Consider the following 16,089-nt stretch of genomic DNA (forward strand, 5'->3'; position numbering starts at 1 on the left):
TTATTGTTCATGAGAACATAAGAAAGGAGGAACACTGCAGTAGACCTGTTGGCCCATACTATTCAGGTCCTTCATAAATCCAACCCACTAACAGAATAAATGCTACCTAAGCAATAAGCTTTGAGCATTCTATTTACTCGCATGCAAGTCCCATTCAAATCCAACCCCCTCTCACTTATGTATTTATCCAACCTAAATGTGAAGCTACCCAAGGTTTTAGCTCTGATAGGACCTTGGGTAGCTTTAAAAAGAGATTGGACAAATATATGAGTGGGAGGAGCATGTACATATATACATGTATATACATAGATTATTTTATTTTATTATATTTCCCTGCAATATATTGGGGCACCAAACATTCGCGATTTTTCAACATTCACGGGGCTCTTGATCCCCTAACCCTTACGATGGGTTCGTCGGAATGTAACCCCATCGTCAGTTGAGGATCACCTGTACAATACTGCTATAAGTCATGCTGATCTGCTAACCTTCCTTTACTGTCAACATGTGGTGCTGAGTGAGAGCATGGATGGCTTCGTAACACATAGGATCCGCTTGGATGGCCGCCCGGAAGCTCTCGGCGGCAAGCGCACGGTTGTCACTTGCCTCGTATATGTATCCTTTGAGTAGGTGTGTGGAGCATTCAGTCTGTGGAAAACAATAAAGATCTCAGTTATATTTGTTGACATTTTCTTTCCAATTTATGAGGCCTAATCTGTGACTGTACTACCAGGAAGATGATCTTGCTGGGAGCAAGAGGGTGGTAACCCCTTCTCCTGTGTAGCCTCTCCTCACTTAGCGACGTACTCGTTTACCGATGCCTAGGAATTACGACCAGATCTCCGACCAATATGCAAACTTATGTATATTATAGTCGATTTTCTCTATTCTGCTTGCTACAGTATACAGTACGCTACTGTATAAACATTCAAAAATATATTAAAAATGTTATAAATGGTGCAAAGGTGACATTAAAAAATATCTAAAAATGGTTGACACAAACCCACTACCAGCACAGTATGCGCCTCACTTACCGACCTACTCCTAGGAATGCAACTCCATGAGGAGAGGTTGTCTATATTACTAAACATAAGAAGAAAAACTTTATCAGACTTGAGTCCTGGTGGTGGGGAGTACAGCGCCCACACTATGAAGGTGGGGTGGGAATATTTGCAGTTTTGAACTGTAATATTAGCATGCCTCTGGCAAGACAGCGAAGTAGTGAGTGATGGTGAAAGTGTTTCTTCTTTTGTGGATCACCCTGCCTTGGTGGGAGACAGCCGGTTTGTTCGCAAAACAAATATACAGTGGTACCCCGAGTTTCAGCCATAATTCATTCCAGAAGGCTGCTCGAGTGCTGTTACCGAAAGAATTTGTTCCCATAAGGAATAATGTAAATTAGATTAGCTCGTTTCAGACCCCCAAAAATACACTTACAACAGCACTGACAATAATACACTTACATAATTGGTCGAGTTGGGAGCTGTATGAAACTCGGGATACCACTATACAATCTTGCCCAAATGAAGAGCTTTCTTATACGTAGTCCTTAAAATAGACAAATCTTAATAATTAATATTACTGTATTATTATTATTATTATTATTATTAATATGTTCATGTGGAAGCACTAAACCCATAGATGTCATAGAGTATATACCTGGAGAATAGGAGGTAATAAGGGTTGATCTGAGGAAAAGGAAGGCATCTCTACACTATACAAATAACCTGCACATAGGAGAGAGAAGCTTAAGACAGTTTTGGTCCGACTTGACCATTTACGTATATGTTATTTGTGTATTGTTCCAGTCGCTGTAGTGTGCCTTTTTGGTCTTAAAGGCATCTCTAACTAGTCCAACATAATTTCTGCAGGGCGATAAATCTCCAGTGGAAGATGTGATACTTACAGACATGGTGTCATCAATTTCTGGAACAGAAACAGGCTCTCTGTCCGCCTTGATACGTGAAATGTTGTTGTTGTCAGTGCGTTCCAACATGTCCAGAGCTGCATGGAACTCCCCAACTTCGTAGTGACACAAAGCCATTAGATATCGACATGTGGGATTCTGAAAAACATTACAGTGTTTCACATCTTTCAGAGCATCAGATACTGACAAGTGGGATTTTGAAACACAAAAGAATGTTTTATGCCTTTTTTAATGTTCTGTACCCATAATTAACATGTAAATTATAGTGTTAATCTTTATTTTTAAGAAGTACCCCATACAACTGACCTGTGTATTATCATGTATCTTTGGCCCCTGGAATGCAAGCAAAAAAGATATACTGTACAATAATATACACTTTGAAAATCCCAGTGGGACTAGTCCCAAATTTGCACAGCAGGAGCACCATGAGTACACTAAGAAACAACACAATAACTGTCAGGGGCCCAAGACTATTCAACTGCCTCCCAGCATACATAAGGGGGATTACCAATAGACCCCTAACAGTTTTCAAGAAAGCACTGGACAGGCACCTAAATTCAGTACCTGACCAGCTGAGCTGTAGTTTGCAAGTCAGTTTGCATGCAACCAGCAGTAACAGCCTGGCTGATCAGGCCACCATATTTTCTGGCATATAAGGTGCACTTTTTCTCCCCAAAAGAAGTCATGGACAATCAGCCTGTGCCTTACACACTCAAGGGTAGGCTTTGTGTTACGCTTTAGCAGTTGTTTACTAATGTTATGTTACAGCTGCTTGGAAACATCGTTTTATGTGTCTTATATGCTTGTGCAACCATAAAAATCATGCAAAAATACACTGCAAAGTCGCTGTTTAAATCAAAAACATGGTCACAGTTTCTTCCCATTATGCACTGCATGCTGCAGGACTTTTTTTACATGTTGGACACTTACCGCTTAGACCCATTCTCCCGTACCTAGGCCCAAATTTACCGCTCACAGCTTATCTGAAAGAGCTGAGCTCATCACGTAGAACAACGAGACTGACCTGTACTTCAAAGCTGTAGTACAATGGGACCCACCCCGAAAGGGTTAAGATTTGATATCGCCCACAAATACTTTGATTAAAACTAGAATTGTGCTAAAGCATCTACAGGCATCAACAAGGGTTAACTATATTGAATGGCATATATAGCAGTCCCCTCATATCTGTGGGGGGTACATTCCAAGACCTACCATGGATACCTGAAACCATGGATAGTAGTGAACCCAAGTCATTTTCTGTTTACATATCTATGATAAAGTTAGATAAATTACACACATTAAGTGAAGAATTATCACTTTTTCACTGATCTGGAGTTTATCTGGAGAGAGTTCCGGGGGTCAATGCCCCCGCGGCCCGGTCTGTGACCAGGCCTCCTTAGGTCAGTGTCCCAGGATGCGACCCACACCAGTCGACTAACACCCAGGTACCCATTTTACTGATGGGGAACATAGACAACAGGTGGAAAGAAACACGTCCAATGTTTCTACTCTGGCTGGGAATCGAACCCAGGCCCTCACCGTGTGAAGCGAGAGCGTTAACCACCATGGGCAGCACTTCATGTATTCTCTTAGGCTTTGAAGAACTGCGCTTTGGGGCCATTATTAAACAAAATCAAGGGTTATTTTAAGATCACACTAAACCATGTACAGTGGACCCCCGCATAACGATCACCTCCAAATGCGACCAATTATGTAAGTGTATTTATGTAAGTGCGTTTGTACGTGTATGTTTGGGGGTCTGAAATGGACTAATCTACTTCACAATATTCCTTATGGGAACAAATTCGGTCAGTACTGGCACCTGAACATACTTCTGGAGTGAAAAAATATCGTTAACCGGGGGTCCACTGTATAACTAAAACAGCGGATACTGAATCCGTGGATACGAGGGTTCTACTGTACGTTTAAAACAGTAATTGGAATGAATTAAAAAGGCCTATACATTAGGAACAATAAGAAAGAATTAAAATGGCTTATACATTTAGAAGAATACAATGAATGAATTAAATTTATATATTAAATCACTAGATACACTAAGATACATTAGCAAGGACAAGCACAAACAAAAGTGAATTATGAAGAAGCGGAGGTATGTTTTATTGTTATTATTAACACATCGGCCGTTTCCCACCCAGGCAGGGTGGCCCACCCAGGCAGGGTGGCCCATCCAGGCAGGGTGGCCCATCCAGGCAGGGTGGCCCATCCAGGCAGGGTGGCCCACCCAGGCAGGGTGGCCTACCCAGGCAGGGTGGCCCATCCAGGCAGGGTGGCCTACCCAGGCAGGGTGGCCCACCCAGGCAGGGTGGCCCATCCAGGCAGGGTGGCCCACCCAGGCAGGGTGGCCCACCAAGGCAGGGTGGTCCACCAAGGCAGGGTGGCCCACCAAGGCAGGGTGGCCCACCAAGGCAGGGTGGCCCACCAAGGTAGGGTGGTCCACCTAGGCAGGGTGGCTCACCCAGGCAGGGTGGCCCACCAAGGCAGGGTGGCCCACCAAGGCAGAGTGGCCCACCAAGGCAGGGTGGTCCACCAAGGCAGGGTGGCCCACCAAGGCAGGGTGGCCCACCAAGGCAGGGTGGCCCACCAAGGCAGGGTGGTCCACCAAGGCAGGGTGGCCCACCAAGGCAGGGTGGCCCACCAAGGCAGGGTGGCCCACCCAGGCAGGGTGGCCCACCCAGGCAGGGTGGCCTGAAAAAGAAAAATTTTCACCATCATTCACTCCATCACTGTCTTGCCAGAGGTGGGCTTACACTACAGTTATAAAACTACGTACAACATTAACACCCCTCCTTCACAGGTATACAGTGGAACGTCAAATATCGAACAGCTCCCAACTCGACCAATTATGTAAGAGTATTTTTGTAAGTGCTTTTATAAGTGTACATATTTTTGGGATATTGATGGGATAAAGATAGAAATGTTAAAAGCAGGTGGGGATGTAGTTTTGGAGTGGTTGGTGCAATTATTTAATAAATGTATGGAAGAGGGTAAGGTACCTAGGGATTGGCAGAGAGCATGCATAGTTCCTTTGTATAAAGGCAAAGGGGATAAAAGAGAGTGCAAAAATTATAGGGGGATAAGTCGGTTGAGTGTACCTGGTAAAGTGTATGGTAGAGTTATAATTGAAAGAATTAAGAGTAAGACGGAGAATAGGATAGCAGATGAACAAGGAGGCTTTAGGAAAGGTAGGGGGTGTGTGGACCAGGTGTTTACAGTGAAACATATAAGTGAACAGTATTTAGATAAGGCTAAAGAGGTCTTTGTGGCATTTATGGATTTGGAAAAGGCGTATGACAGGGTGGATAGGGGGGCAATGTGGCAGATGTTGCAAGTGTATGGTGTAGGAGGTAGGTTACTGAAAGCAGTGAAGAGTTTTTACGAGGATAGTGAGGCTCAAGTTAGAGTATGTAGGAAAGAGGGAAATTTTTTCCCAGTAAAAGTAGGCCTTAGACAAGGATGTGTGATGTCACCGTGGTTGTTTAATATATTTATAGATGGGGTTGTAAGAGAAGTAAATGCGAGGGTCTTGGCAAGAGGCGTGGAGTTAAAAGATAAAGAATCACACACAAAGTGGGAGTTGTCACAGCTGCTCTTTGCTGATGACACTGTGCTCTTGGGAGATTCTGAAGAGAAGTTGCAGAGATTGGTGGATGAATTTGGTAGGGTGTGCAAAAGAAGAAAATTAAAGGTGAATACAGGAAAGAGTAAGGTTATGAGGATAACAAAAAGATTAGGTGATGAAAGATTGAATATCAGATTGGAGGGAGAGAGTATGGAGGAGGTGAACGTATTCAGATATTTGGGAGTGGACGTGTCAGCGGATGGGTCTATGAAAGATGAGGTGAATCATAGAATTGATGAGGGAAAAAGAGTGAGTGGTGCACTTAGGAGTCTGTGGAGACAAAGAACTTTGTCCTTGGAGGCAAAGAGGGGAATGTATGAGAGTATAGTTTTACCAACGCTCTTATATGGGTGTGAAGCGTGGGTGATGAATGTTGCAGCGAGGAGAAGGCTGGAGGCAGTGGAGATGTCATGTCTGAGGGCAATGTGTGGTGTGAATATAATGCAGAGAATTCGTAGTTTGGAAGTTAGGAGGAGGTGCGGGATTACCAAAACTGTTGTCCAGAGGGCTGAGGAAGGGTTGTTGAGGTGGTTCGGACATGTAGAGAGAATGGAGCGAAACAGAATGACTTCAAGAGTGTATCAGTCTGTAGTGGAAGGAAGGCGGGGTAGGGGTCGGCCTAGGAAGGGTTGGAGGGAGGGGGTAAAGGAGGTTTTGTGTGCGAGGGGCTTGGACTTCCAGCAGGCATGCGTGAGCGTGTTTGATAGGAGTGAATGGAGACAAATGGTTTTTAATACTTGACGTGCTGTTGGAGTGTGAGCAAAGTAACATTTATGAAGGGATTCAGGGAAACCGGCAGGCCGGACTTGAGTCCTGGAGATGGGAAGTACAGTGCCTGCACTCTGAAGGAGGGGTGTTAATGTTGCAGTTTAAAAACTGTAGTGTAAAGCACCCTTCTGGCAAGACAGTGATGGAGTGAATGATGGTGAAAGTTTTTCTTTTTCGGGCCACCCTGCCTTGGTGGGAATCGGCCGGTGTGATAATAAAAAAAAAAAAAAAAAAAAAAAAAAAAAAAAAAAAAAAAATATTTTTGGGGGTCTGAAATGGACTAATCTAATTTACATTATTCCTGATGGGAATAAATTTCTTCGGTAACGGCACCCAAACAGCCATCTGGAACGAAGAAAGTTTGAAATTTGAGGCTCCACTGTATATTGATTATAAAAAAAATACCCACAGGTTCGGTATGGGCTGCACAATGAAGATATTAAACGGAAAAAAATATCTTTTAAATGTGAGGAGAAACGTTCAAAAAAGTATAACAAAATAATGAATAGCAGTAAACAGGACACAAGACTTTATTGTAAAGCCTCGTGTGGGAGCACTAAACCTGTAGGAGTCATACAGTGCCTGGGAAAATGAGAGGCATTTAGGTTCGATTCAAGAAAAGGTAGCACAGGTCCATTTCTTAAAAGAACAAAAAGGTACAATACCGTGACTGGAAGAAGACACGAATAACTCACACATAGGAAAGAAGGAAACGTACAACAACGTTTCGGTCCGACTAGTTAATGGCCGGAGTCAGGCCGAAACATCATCACAAGTTTCTCTCTCCTATGTGCGGGTTATTTGTGTATGTATTTAAATATCAAGTGAAATGCTGCATTAATAAAAATTTCACTTTACTGTTAAGGTGTTCTGCAACTTATGACATTCTGACTTTACAATGGTATGGCAGAAATTACTCGGAAATGAAACTTAAGATAATTATCCAGCATGAAGGCGGCAAGTCTGTAACTTGTATTCATTTATTTACTTTTCAATATTGGTATTTAATTACAGTAATTATTTAGTTATTCAGTGACAGTAGTTATTTGATAAATTAGACACATGTGCAACATTTGGGTATCTTTAATGAGGAAACGTTTTGCCACACACTGGCTTCATCAGTCCATACAAAGGAGAATGGTGAAGAACAGGAGGAGAATGAGGTAATCAGTCCCTCAACCTTGAGTCGATGTAATCAGTCCATCAATCTTGAAAAGTATAGAGCATATGTGCTGAGAAGTAGCTTATATATCATAGGCAGGAGAGGTGCAGCAGACGTAGGTGGTGTCACATTTGTCCAATGTGGAAGTAGGTCGTGCCCAAGGGTTAGGCAAGTGAAGAATTCCCCGTATTAACCCTTTCAGGGTCCAAGGCCCAAATCTGGAGTCACGCACCAGTGTCCAAGAATTTAAAAAAAAAAAATTGTTATTTTTTCTTATGAAATCGTAGAGAATCTTTTTGTGAAGGTAATAAAACAAAAAGTACGAAATTTGGTGGAAAATTGACGAAATTATGCTCTCGCGAATTTTGATGTGTCAGCGATATTTACGAATCGGCGATTTTGCCGACTTTGACTCCCATTTTAGGCCAATTACATTATTCCAATCAACCAAATTCTTAGCTATTTCACTAGTATTACTTCTATTCTATCGATTGAGCACAAGAAATCGCCAAGTCAACTGTTTCAACTACAAAATAAAGTGATCGGAAATTGTTAATTTGGCCAATTTAACACAAAGTTCAAAATATTCCAATTTCTAAATAGGGTCCAGAATAAACAATGTAGGCATTCCTGGCACTAAACTAACATTTCCTCTGTTCATTAGTTATGTTTTGAGGCTTTACAAATAAATTCCATTTTGATTTTTTATTCACATAATGAATTTTTATTCACACCAAAAAATAGAAGATTTACTGTTATGCAATACTGTAATAATTATATAAATATCATCACCATATTTGTGAATGTATATTAGACCCACCAGCTGACGTGTATTAGATGTGTGAGGTCGTTTGTTTACTCTTGAATATCGGCAAAAATTTAACATTTCCGCTATTTTGAGCTCAGTTTCAAGCCATTTCCAGTGCCAAAACCAATCAAAATCATCTCTATTTCTGTAATATGTCTTCCATTCTATCAAATGAGACCAAGAAATCGCAAATACAACTATAAAAAACATACGAAAAAAAACTGCAAAGTTGCTGTTTTAATCGAAAAATCATGATTTCAGTTTTTTTCTCTCATTATACACAGTGTGCTGCAGGATCTGTTTTATGTGGTGCACACATACCACATAGATGTATTCTCTCATATCTAGGCCCAAATGTACCACTCACAGTTTATCAGAGTGAGCTGAGCTCATGGCGTAGATCTACGGTTTGGACACTCACCGTAAAGCCGTATTCTTATTATTTTTCCACTCGAGGGGGAAGCGCTAAACCCGGAGGATTATACAGCGCCTGGGGGGGGGGGGATGTGGAAGGCATTCAGGCTTAATTTGGGGAACTGGAGCACAGATCCAATTCCCTAAATCAAGAGCCCCTCACCAACATCAAGGAACCTTCCTTGAGGGGCGTAAAGCCGTAGATCTACGGGACGGACCCTGAAAGGGTTAAGATCCCAAAATATTGCTGTGTCAGACAGGAATATCGATGAATGGTTCAGAGAACCGACAAGTTGATAAATTAGACATGTGTCTAATTTGTCAGCTTGTCGATTCTCTGAACCATTCATCTACAGTAGTTATTTATTTGCTTATTTATCATATTCGACTTGCAATATTTTTGACTTACGATGGGTTCGTTGGAACCTAACCCCATCGTAAGTCGAGGTCCACCTGTATGTACCTCTTTACCATGTCTCAACTAAGTTGAACTTCAACCGCAAAGTACCTACCCTGAACAGTTTGTGTCCATTTAAAAGTAGAATAGCCCGATGGTACTGCTTAGTTGAAAAGTAGGTTTGGGCAAGCCAGTAGACGTCAGCAGGGGCGCCTCCGCTCAGACTTACCACCTTATCTGCCCAGAATATTGCTGCCTTGTAGTGGTGCTGCAATGTGAAATACGTATGTTGAAGATAGTATACGTAAAATACCGACAAGTTCATGAGTAAGACAAGCGGAACAACTGGGTATAGAGATACAGAATGCACAGGAGGGAGAAAGATAGAGAGAGCAAACTCTAAACCATCTGTGTAAATAAATCCGAGCTGCAGTACAATGCAGCAGGGAGCGAATAAAAACTTGTTGATACGGTACATCAACGCTAAAAGTGCGCTTTCATTAAAAGATATGTTGGTAGAATTACCGACAATATGTTAGGTAAAAGGACACTAAGTGCAACTAATGTGACATTTTACTGTGGGAACGTTTCGCTCTCCAGGAGCTTTATCAAGTCATTACGGCTTGACAAAGCTCCTGGAGAGCAAAACGTTGCCACAATAAAATGTCACATTAGTTGCACTTGTGTCCCTTTACCTAACATCTTTATTCTTGAAATATTTCACCTATGTGGCAGACACGTGCAACAGTCTGATATCTTTATTCTTGAAACGCTTCACCTACGCAGTATATGAAACGTCTCAACAATAAACACGCCTAACCGTTGCACACGCATCTTACTCATCAACATGAAACATACAGCCGTCACATACAGATATACAAAACTTACGATATACTCAATTACGACAGTATTAGGGACGAAGGAAGATCACAGAATATTAAATCAACAGAATGAAAATAGAAAAGGATATAGTAAATGCTACGACTGACGGCATTTTTTAAAAAATGATGAAAAAATTATTGAAAGGAACACGCCAACAAGCACAGCTCTTTCTATCTGAATAGAATTTAAGCGCTAAACCCAAAAGGGTCAGAGTTTTGTAACTAGAAATAAGGAGAGCATTTAAAAAAGATAATTACCAATTAATAAATTCTGCCTATGCATATTACTATATATAATATCGATATTGCAAAAAAATAACTTAATTTTTTTTCTAAATCTCACAAGCATGTAAAAAAATAAATTAAGTGTATTCTATTGCATTAAAATTTTATACTGTAATATATCTGAAATAAGTATATTTAGGCCAGAGATGTGGAGTCGGAGTTGAAAGCAATTCTTGGGTTACTGGAGTTGGAGAATTAAAGGAGTTGGAGTTGGAGGTTTTATGAGGCGACTCCACAGACCTGATTCAGCCGCTGGTACACATAAATATAATTATCATACACAACGTAAATTACCCACCAGGTATCCCAGAATGTTAATGGAACACCTGGTAACATTATTTCGAAGGACTTCTGCGCCAGCCTTCGTCAGGTGTGGCCGTCTCTCTCTTGCCTGAGTATCAGTGATAAACTTCCCCCGTTCTCACTGGGACGCTTCTCCTCGTCTATTTTGCCCGCCGGCCACTACAGGACGGGCACCTGTACATCGGCTTACTTTAGCAGCTCCATTTTTTCGGCTCTGCGGAAAATTCCTTAATAGTCTTTGGTGGGACGCCGGTTACTGAACTCAGGTGGGAGTGTTGGCGTCCCTCTCTGCTGGCGCTCGGCGAGAGCGTCCACCAGATGTAATTGGAAACTTCAAGTTTCTATCTCTATTTACAAAGGAGTTTTTGTTCCTTTTTTTTTCGTCGTCCAGCCTTGGGCAACAAATCTTCCTCGTACCATCGAGAAACCGAGCTCGATACGGCTCATGCCGTCGGTGGCCCTGATAAACCCAACAACAACAATAACATTATTTCGAACACCTGGTTTAGATTTTTAATTAAAATTATGTGCTGGTAAGTTTAAGGTAAGATTTTGTAAGGTAACTAACACCTGGGTACCTAATTACTGTTAGGATCTTGAATCAAGGCCCCATCCCAAATATCAAGGTACCAGGTAACCCTAATTCCTTGCATCAAGAGCCAATTAGAAATCAAGGCCTCAAAGGATGTAAATTCCTTGGACCAAGAATCCACCACAAGCATCAAGGTGCCAAACAAACCTAATTCCTTGGATCAAGAGCCTATTACAGACATCAAGGCCCCAAAGGATGTAAATTCCTTGGATCAGGAGCCCATTACAGACATCAAGGCGACAAAGAATATCAATTCCTTGGATCAAGGGCCCACCAAAAGCATCAAGGTGCCAAACAAACCCAGTACCTTGGATCAAGAGCCACTCCCCCATCAACCCACTACCCACGAGTGTTAACCTCCCCTCACAACACACCCTCTCTACCCACATTTAACCTCCCCAAACCTCACTCTACCCGCCTCACCCGCTCCACATAACCTCCTACCCGCTCTATATAACTTCTGACGACTCTCCTGAACTTCTCCAGGTCCACAGACTCAGGAGAAGCTCCGACACCTTCAAATTCCTCTGCCATCTCCGCCATATTGTTTACATTTTCACTTTCCTAAACATCTTTTGAAATTCATTTTTTTGTTTATTACTGTAAAATAAAAATGTATTAGTCGTTTCTCTTCATTAAGAATTATTATTAAATAGATTTCATGTATGTGTTTTTGTGTTTTTTTTTTCGTTAGGAAACAGGCTTTATTTTGGTAGAGTATCTTCTTAAAAAATTATTAGGAATTCATGTTTGTAAAATTTTTTTAAATAATAATAATAATATTACTATTAATCATAGTAATGATTATATTATTATTATAATCAAAAAGAAGCGCTAAGCCACAAGGGCTATACAGCAGTAATGATTATAATAATAATAATAATAATAATAATAATAATAATAATAATAATAATAATAATAATAATGATAATAATAATAATAATAATAATAATAATAATAATAATAGTAAAATTAATAATCATAATAAAATTATGGTAATAATAATAATTATAGTAATACCCGGGTATACCTGGAGGCATACCTGGAGGTATACCCGGAGTATACCTGGAGGTATATCCGGAGTATACCTCGAGGTATACCCAGAGTATACCTGGAGGTATACCCAGAGTATACCTGGAGGTATACCCAGAGTATACCTGGAGGTATACCCAGAGTATACCTGGAGGTATACCCAGAGTATACCTGGAGGTATATCCAGAGTATACCTGCAAGTCTATCCGGAGTATATCTGGAGTATACCTGGAGGTATATAGAGTATACCTGGAGGTATATATAGAGTATACCTGGAGGTATATAGAGAGTATACCTGGAAGTATATCCGGAGGTGTACCTAGAGCATACCTAGAGGTATCCAGGTATAGAATATACCTGGAGAGGGTTTCAGGGGTCAGTGCCACTGTGGCACGTCCATGACCAGGCCTGGTGGTGGTTCAGGGACTGATCAACCAGATTGTTACTGCTGGCCGCACGTAAACCAACGTAGAAACCACAGCCTGGCTGGTCATGTACTGACTTTGTGTGTCCAGCTCCCTCTTGAAGACAACCAGGGGTCTTGAAGACAGCCAGGGGTCTTGAAGACAACCAGAGGTCTTGAAGACAACCAGGGGTCTTGAGGACAACCAGAGGTCTTGAGGACAACCAGGGGTCTTGAAGACAACCAGAGGTCTTGAAGACAACCAGGGGTCTTGAAGACAAACAGAGGTCTTGAAGACAACCAGGGGTCTTGAGGATAACCAGAGGTCTTGAAGGCAACCAGGGGTCTTGAGGACAACCAGAGGTCTTGAGGACAACCAGGGGTCTTGAGGACAACCAGAGGTCTCGAAGACAACCAGGGGTCTTGAGGACAACCAGAGGTCTTGAAGACAACCAGGGGTCTTGAAGACAACCAGAGGTCTTGAAGACAACCAGGGGTCTTGAGGACAACCAGAGGTCTTGAAGACAACCAGGGGTCTTGAAGACAACCAGAGGTCTTGAAGACAACCAGGGGTCTTGAGGACAACCAGAGGTCTTGAAGGCAACCAGGGGTCTTGAGGACAACCAGAGGTCTTGAGGACAACCAGGGGTCTTGAGGACAACCAGAGGTCTTGAAGACAACCAGGGGTCTTGAGGACAACCAGAGGTCTTGAAGACAACCAGGGGTCTTGAGGACAACCAGAGGTCTTGAAGGCAACCAGGGGTCTTGAGGACAACCAGAGGTCTTGAGGACAACCAGGGGTCTTGAGGACAACCAGAGGTCTTGAGGACAACCAGGGGTCTTGAGGACAACCAGAGGTCTTGAAGACAACCAGGGGTCTTGAGGACAACCAGAGGTCTTGAGGACAACCAGAGGTCTTGAGGACAACCAGGGGTCTTGAGGACAACCAGAGGTCTTGAAGACAACCAGGGGTCTTGAGGACAACCAGAGGTCTTGAAGACAACCAGGGGTCTTGAGGACAACCAGAGGTCTTGAAGACAACCAGGGGTCTTGAGGACAACCAAATGTCTTGAGGACAACCAGGGGTCTTGAGGACAACCAGAGGTCTTGAGGACAACCAGGGGTCTTGAAGACAACCAGAGGTCTTGAGGACAACCAGGGGTCTTGAAGACAACCAGGGGTCTTGAGGACAACCAGGGGTCTTGAAGACAACCAGGGGTCTTGAGGACAACCAGAGGTCAGACAACCAGGGGTCTTGAGGACAACCAGGGGTCTTGAGGACAACCAGAGGTCTTGAAGACAACCAGGGGTCTTGAGGACAACCAGGGGTCTTGAGGACAACCAGAGGTCTTGAAGACAACCAGGGGTCTTGAGGACAACCAGGGGTCTTGAAGACAACCAGGGGTCTTGAAGACAACCAGGGGTCTTGAAGACAACCAGGGGTCTTGAGGACAACCAGGGGTCTTGAAGACAACCAAGGGTCTTGAGGACAACCAGAGGTCTTGAGGACAACCAGGGGTCTTGAGGACAACCAGGGGTCTTGAGGACAACCAGAGGTCTTGAAGACAACCAGGGGTCTTGAGGACAACCAGGGGTCTTGAGGACAACCAGAGGTCTTGAAGACGACCAGGGGTCTTGAAGACAACCAGGGGTCTTGAAGACAACCAGGGGTCTTGAAGACAACCAGGGGTCTTGAAGACAACCAGGGGTCTTGAAGACACCCAGGGGTCTTGAAGACAACCAGGGGTCTTGAGGACAACCAGAGGTCTTGAAGACAACCCGGGGTCTTGAAGACAACCAGGGGTCTTGTAGACAACCAGGGGTCTTGAAGACAACCAGGGGTATTCTGGACAACCAGGGGTCTTGAAGACAACCAGGGGTCTTGAAGACAACCAGGGGTATTCTGGACAACCAGGGATCTTGAAGACAACCAGGGGTCTTGAAGACAACCAGGGGTCTTGTAGACAACCAGAGGTCTTGAAGACAACCCGGGGTCTTGAAGACAACCAGGGGTCTTGAAGACAACCAGGGGTCTTGAAGACAACCAGGGGTCTTGAAGACAACCAGGGGTCTTGAAGACAACCAGAGGTCTTGAAGACAACCAGAGGTCTTGAAGACAACCAGAGGTCTTGAAGACAACCAGGGGTCTTGAAGACAACCAGGGGTCTTGAAGACAACCAGGGGTCTTGAAGACAACCACGGGTCTTGAAGACAACCAGAGGTCTTGAAGACAACCAGGGGTCTTGAAGACAACCACGGGTCTTGAAGACAACCAGAGGTCTTGAAGACAACCAGGGGTCTTGAGGACAACCACGGGTCTTGAAGACAACCAGAGGTCTTGAAGACAACCAGGGGTCTTGAAGACAACCACGGGTCTTGAAGACAACCAGAGGTCTTGAAGACAACCAGAGGTCTTGAAGACAACCAGGGGTCTTGAGGACAACCACGGGTCTTGAAGACAACCAGAGGTCTTGAAGACAACCACGGGTCTTGAAGACAACCACGGGTCTTGAAGACAACCAGAGGTCTTGAAGACAACCAGAGGTCTTGAAGACAACCACGGGTCTTGAAGACAACCACGGGTCTTGAAGACAACCAGGGGTCTTTAAGACAACCACGGGTCTTGAAGACAACCAGGGGTCTTGAAGACAACCAGAGGTCTTGAAGACAACCACGGGTCTTGAAGACAACCAGGGGTCTTGAAGACAACCAGAGGTCTTGAAGACAACCACGGGTCTTGAAGACAACCAGGGGTCTTGAAGACAACCAGAGGTCTTGAAGACAACCACGGGTCTTGACCACCAGGGATCTTGAAGACAGTGAAGGATCTTGAAGACAGCCAGGGGTCTATTTTTAATCCCCCTTATTTATGCTGAGAGGCAGTTGAACAGTCTTGGGCCCCTGACACTTATCATGTATATTATCATGTATGTTTCTCGCCTGCATTCCAAAGAATACAAATCAAGGGACTTCAATCATTCCCAGTAATTTAGGTGCTTCATGGTACTTGTGTGTGCCGTGAAAGTTCTCTGTACACTCTCCAGGTCAGCAATTACTCCTGCCTGGAAAGTGGCCATTAATGTACAGCAATATTCCAGCCTAGAGAGAACAAGTGATTTGAAGAGAATCATCATGGGCTTGGAGTCCCTAGTTTTGAAGGTTCTCATCGCCCATATTATCATTTTTCTAGCAGGTGTGGTAGATACGTTGTTGTCTTTAAAAGTGAGATTCTCTGACATTATTACTCCCAGGTCCTTCACATTAGTTTTTTGCTCTATTGTGTGGTTGGAATTTGTTTTATACTCAAATCTGGTTTGTTTCATTTAGGACATGGTAGACTTGTTCCCATTTTATGTTTTTGTTACTGAAGTTCAATTTGGTGAAGGCAGCCTTATAACTGATCTCATCTTGCTGGTGCTGTGTATTATAGTGCTGCTGTATGAAAGTAGTGTTATGTGTATTATAGTGATGTTTTGT

General features: G+C 43.2%; 1 protein-coding gene across 2 annotated transcripts in view; it reads right to left on the reverse strand.

Moving 5' to 3' along the window:
• The window catches only part of LOC128704639 (cell division cycle protein 16), a 53,003-nt gene extending 41,250 nt beyond the window's left edge, over positions 1-11,753 (reverse strand). For both annotated transcript variants that reach the window (XM_053799740.2, XM_053799739.2), the window contains exons 1-4: positions 11,622-11,753; positions 9,232-9,384; positions 1,907-2,065; positions 489-648 (exon numbers count right to left, since the gene is read on the reverse strand). In XM_053799740.2, the coding sequence (XP_053655715.2) occupies positions 489-648; positions 1,907-2,065; positions 9,232-9,384; positions 11,622-11,720 (571 nt within the window). In that variant the 5' untranslated portion in view covers positions 11,721-11,753. The remainder of the gene's footprint in view (positions 1-488; positions 649-1,906; positions 2,066-9,231; positions 9,385-11,621) is intronic.
• Between the last annotated feature and the right edge of the window lie 4,336 nt (positions 11,754-16,089).

This window comes from Cherax quadricarinatus, chromosome 100 (genome assembly GCF_038502225.1).
Source record: "Cherax quadricarinatus isolate ZL_2023a chromosome 100, ASM3850222v1, whole genome shotgun sequence".
Taxonomy (NCBI): Eukaryota; Metazoa; Arthropoda; class Malacostraca; order Decapoda; family Parastacidae; genus Cherax; species Cherax quadricarinatus.